The sequence below is a fragment of the Papio anubis genome, chromosome 15, assembly GCF_008728515.1.
Source record: "Papio anubis isolate 15944 chromosome 15, Panubis1.0, whole genome shotgun sequence".
NCBI classification, from domain to species: Eukaryota; Metazoa; Chordata; class Mammalia; order Primates; family Cercopithecidae; genus Papio; species Papio anubis.
Genome location: NC_044990.1, coordinates 91,546,230 through 91,551,328, shown reverse-complemented (window position 1 = coordinate 91,551,328; position 5,099 = coordinate 91,546,230). Strand labels below are relative to the sequence as shown.

At 62.7% G+C, this 5,099-nt stretch overlaps 1 protein-coding gene across 1 annotated transcript in view; it reads right to left on the bottom strand.

The window, feature by feature from the left end:
* Nucleotides 1-658: 658 nt before the first annotated feature.
* TMEM255B (transmembrane protein 255B) overlaps nucleotides 659-5,099 on the bottom strand; it is a 34,431-nt gene continuing 29,990 nt past the window's right edge. The window contains exons 7-9 of the mRNA XM_031655699.1: nucleotides 5,013-5,027; nucleotides 4,264-4,723; nucleotides 659-1,142 (exon numbers count right to left, since the gene is read on the bottom strand). Coding sequence (XP_031511559.1) covers nucleotides 975-1,142; nucleotides 4,264-4,723; nucleotides 5,013-5,027 — 643 coding nt within the window. The 3' untranslated portion in view covers nucleotides 659-974. The remainder of the gene's footprint in view (nucleotides 1,143-4,263; nucleotides 4,724-5,012; nucleotides 5,028-5,099) is intronic.

Sequence of the window (5,099 nt, the reverse complement as noted above, 5' to 3'; positions counted from 1 at the left end):
AAGCAGTGGGATCGCCTCTCACCTCCCCCGCGCCCCGGGGAGTCCGTGGTTCCTTGAGGATCTGACTTTAGGAATTGAGAGCCTCTCCCCACATCCACTGCTTTTCAAGAGACTCTGGCTACTTTGGGGTGGCGCATCCTGAACTCCAGTCACTGGGGCGCCTGGGACCCACCGGGGACCTGCCTCTTCCCAGGCGCGCTCACCTGTCTCCCCAGGTGTGCCTGGCAGGGCGCATGCTGGGCCGGCGGGGAGCAGGGCTGGTTTCCACAGGGAGCGCTGCGGCCCCAGATCCTGAGCCGAGGGACCGCGAAACACCCTCCCCCACTATCCCCTCCTGAGACACTGCGGTGAGGGAGCCGCCGCGGAAGGACAGCAGAAGTCCAGGTGCCGTAGCTGGGAGACAGCTCAGGGGGAGACCCTCGCGCCAGTGGCCCGGGCAGATTTGCGCCCGGGGCTGGGAAGGATAACTGGGCCCCCAGACTCTGGCAACTCGCAGGCGGTTAGACACAGCGCTGGGCGTGGGAGCCGAAGCGTCGTTCCCTTCCTGGCATATGTCAGGGGCACAGCACGCGGGGCGGGTGGGTCCTGCCCTGCCCTTCTCCAGGACACAGACGCACGCATGAATGTGTAACGCACAACACACGTCCGCAAACAGGAACACACACGCAGGGAGGCACGGAGCCCCACCTTCTTTGCAGAATCATAATAGCAGCTAATTAAGGGATGTGAAAACACCAGAACAATGGCTGTCAGAGGAGGAGGCCGGGTGGTGTGAGCAGAGCCTGAGCCGAGGTGTCACCAGCCTGGGTCTACAGGGCCCCACTCCCTGCCTGGTCCCAGCCTCCCTCGCCAGTGTGCCCAGGGAGGGAAGCAGGGGACAGACTTCCGGAACACTCTCCTGGGTTCTCTAGGAGGTTGGCCACAGAAGCGGGATTTCTAGAGGCTGCCTTTTTTTTTCTTTTACTCCACACCTCTCAGGGTGCATACGGGGGTGGCTTCTCCCCTGGGGGAAAGTAGGTGGGTACGTAGCACGGTGGGGCCTGGCCAGGAAGCCCAGAGCCAGAGCTGCTTGGAGAGGGGGACTGCAGGTCCTCAGACAAAGCCAGGGCGGAGGCGGGCGCGACTGGGAAGCGGCTGCAGGGCTGCAATAAACAGAGGGCCCTGGGTTAGCAGGTGAGACCACCCCGTGCTGGACCGCAGGGAAGCCTGACATAGACCAGGGCCACTCAGACGTGCACCCCACCCCCACCAGCCTAAGAAAGGGCCATTCACAATTCTCCCCACCTCAATACATGCATATTCCAGGGCCATTCCACACGCCCCCACACAGGCACACACACACACACACACACACACACACAGAGACCCAGGGCCACTCTCAGGTCCCCCTTCCCCACCCACAGACCCACGGCCATTCACACGGGCCCCCCCCACCCCACACACACACAGACCCACGGCCATTCACACACCCTCCCCCCCACCCCACAGACTCCAGGGCTATCTACAAGGCTCCCCCTTACACACACACACACCTGTGCCACGAGCGTGTCTTTATACTCAGGTTCTCTACATCTTGTTCCCAGGGCCCTGCCACCTGCCAGTCACACCGGGTGGCTGCTTGGCTCAGGCTCTTTTTTACTTAATATTTTTTGGGGAAAAATAGCACTGGTTTCCTTCTCTCCGGGCCCCAGAGTCTGATTTCTCGGCACAGAAGGGTGCAGGTGAGGAAGGTCCTCTCAGCATCGGGCTGACAGCTCTCGCTTCCCCAAGCCTGCACCCGACCAGCGCGGGGTTTCTGGGGAATGCAAACAAAACCAAAGCCTTCTAAGCTCCCATCCACACTTCCACTGACCCACTCAGGCAGTTAAAATTCTCCAAAGAAGGTGCCAGCTCCAACTGAGGCCCCGGCCGGCCTCATCCCCCACAGAGGGAGGGGCCCACGGCTCACACAAGCTCCAGGGCTTCCAGGGCCAGAAACACGGGGACTGGGCTGAGGGCACCCAGGCCTCGCCTCCCTCCCCACCTTCACACAGGTGCCCCTCCACCTTCCCCAGCCCCCAGCCCTCAACCCCGGGTTCAGCAGCACCCTGGAGGGAAGCCAGGGGAAGATGGCACAGGCAGGGAAGCCAGGCCGGAACTGCTGCAAGGGTCTGGCCACAGTGACGGCCCCGGGCCACGGTGATGACCCCAGGCCTGAGGTGTCCTCAAATAGAAAACAGCGCTGCCCGTACCCCTGGGGCTGGGAGGGAGCCCCCTGCCCAGTGGGCGCTGGAGGGTGGGAAGGGGCAGGGGCTTCTGGGCAGCTGGTCCTTGGTCTACATGTACAGGAGGCTGTGGTTCTGCCTCAGACCCTGCAGAGAGCAGGGAGGTAGCTGAGGTGGGCCTGGGAGGTGGATGGGCATGGAGGGTCCGTGCTCCGTGAGGGAGGAGCAGGAGATTTGAGGTTCTGACAGGTAGAGGGGTGGGGAGGCCTCTGAGCTGGGGGTGGCCTGAGGATAGGGCCAGGGCAAGTGCACAGAAACCAGAGAACACGGGGGCCACGGAGTCACACGTGGAGGAGGCCCAAGAGGCTGGCTCAGCCGCCTGCCCTTGCCAGCACGTTAAGCACCTCCCACGCACCTGTCACAAGGAATTTGCCCTCGTCTACGGAGAAGGGCCGTCCCGCTTGGTGACGGCTAAGGAAGCATCTTCGTTCCTTAACAAAATGTTTAAACGGCAGAATCAATGAAACTCACAAGAGTGCCTGCTTGGTGGGTGTGAAGGTTAGCAAGCCCCCTCCTTGCTCTGCACACCCCTGAGCTCTGGGTTTGAGAAAGACTTCCCGGAGCTGGGGGTGGCTCTGCGTTGTGGGCTGGCCCTTGGGGCAGCTCCTGTTCCTGATCCCGCACTCCAGCATTTTATCACCGGCTTTAATGAACACACGAGCCACTTCCGGAAAACCCTGGAAACCCCGGGCCTGTGCGGCGAGCATGGCGCCTGCACCACACGCGCGTTTCTGTGTCCTGTCTACAATCCAGCTGCAGTTCTTCCTAGGGCAGCCACTGAGGGGAGACACTGAGCCGCTGAGGCAGAGAAGCCTGAACCGAGGAGACACCAAAGGCACCCAGAGCCTGCACGATCCCCGGCAGAGACCCTTCCCAACCCCAGACTCCCGCTCCCACCCGGCCCCAGCCCACAGGGGCTGGCCAGCTGTCACTGCAGAGCAAGGACCCTGGGAGGTGCCTGTCTTGTGTTGGTGTGCGGGCGTCAGGGGGCCCAGGGTGGGGCTTGGTGGGCCACTGGGTGGGGAGCCAGAGGGCTGCACCTCGGGATGCCAAGGTCACTCTCAGCTTCACCAGTTTTGTCTGGAAGCACGAAAGTGCTGAGAAAAGGAGAAGCTGAGAAGCAGATGGCAGGAGGGTTCCAAGCTGAGTTACTTTTTAGTTACGGGCAGTCTCTGGGATGAATGGGGCATGGAGAAGCCACTCAGGAGTGCTGTCACTGCCACACTGGGCCGGGTCTGGCCTGCAGGATGTGCGTCTGCCTGGTGCTGCCCGGCCACCTCGCGTGGGTGCAAGAGGGGATGCCCTTCGTCCCTGGGTTGCTGTTTGGATGTTCTCAGGGTGGGGCTCCCTCACTCCTGGCTGCCCCTCCCTTGCAGCTTCTCTGCGAGTTCAGGGGCGGGTTTGCTGGCCACACACCACCAGAACATCTGGTTCGAAACAGGTGCCAGGAGAGGGCAGAGGAGGGAGAAGGGAGAGGACAGCCAGCCCAGGCCAGTGATTTCCCTGTGGTTTCCTGGGCGGGCGAGGGCCGGCCTTTCCAGGACAGGTCCAGCCCAACGCCTTCGAGGGGCCCCGTCCCTCCCTCCTCCTGCCCAGGCCGTATGGGTCTCGCCTCTGGGGTCTGTGAAGGCACTGGCCCCGGCCCCAGCCCAGACCTGCCGGTCTGAAGCCCCAGGCAGTTGCTAACGAGGGGAGCTTAGTGCACAAGGGCTGGGCCTCCCTCTTGGGAGCTGAACTTTGTTTCTCGGGGGTGGGTTGTGCCCACCTCAGCAGGGAGGCAAGGATTAAATCAGGTGATTCTTGGGACAGGCTTGGGACAGGACGGCCCCAAGGTGAGTCGGTGCACACCAGCTGTCACCCTGACACGCCGCCGGCAGACACATGGGCCTCAGTGCCCCATCTGTAAAGTGAGGGCCAGGGATCCCCCAGCCCACCTTGGGGAAATGGACCCGGAGCCCGGCTCCCGGTGAGCAGTGGGGGTCCCGCCGAGGGGCCTCACCATGTCCTTGAAGGCCCCCAGGACGGCAGCGGTGATGATGCCCAGGAACAGGCCCAGGACGTTCAGAACCGCAGAGGCCCAGAGCAGGCGGTACAGGTGCAGCACGTCCTGGCAGCCGCGGACGCCGATGAACTCATAGTAGGCGGGCGAGGACTCTGCGCTGCACAGAGAGGGCATCGTGGCATCACCACACGAGGCAAGTGACCACCCGCAAGTTAAACTCGTGGTCAGGTGTCCTCTGGACCTGAGCCCTGCAAGGCTGGGGGAGGAAGTCAGGGCTGGAGCCCAGTCAGCACCGGTCCCTGCACTGCTCTGGAGGATCAAACCTACGTTTGATGGGATTGGCCTGTGAGGCTCCTCCCCACCTGGGACCCACAGTGGCAAAGAGCGACAACTGGGCCTGGCAGGCCAGCCCTCCGCCTCAGTGGCCCAGCAGGACGGGTGTCTGAGCCATCTCTGTCTTCACGCCAGGATGGGAAGGCTGTCGGGGTCACGGGCCCCTGTCCCAAGAGGAGGCCGGGCCGGGTTTAAACTCTCGCCCGACACACGGGCTGTGTCCTCTTGGGCAGATCAACCTTTCAGAGCCTCCATCTTTTCATCTGTGAAATGGACTCAATGTCCTTTCCTCATGTAAACATCTAATGAGTAAAGGAGACGATGTAGGTGCAGGGGCATGGGGGGTGATGTCGGGAGCAGAAGGATGGGGGCCTTGCCCCTGCAGGCAATACGGGGTCCCCGGCACCCCTCACCTCCTGCAGGCATAGCTACGGGGGTCCCTGATGCCCCTCACCTCCCTCAGGCCTGGATACGGGGGTCCCTGGCGCCCCTCACCTCCC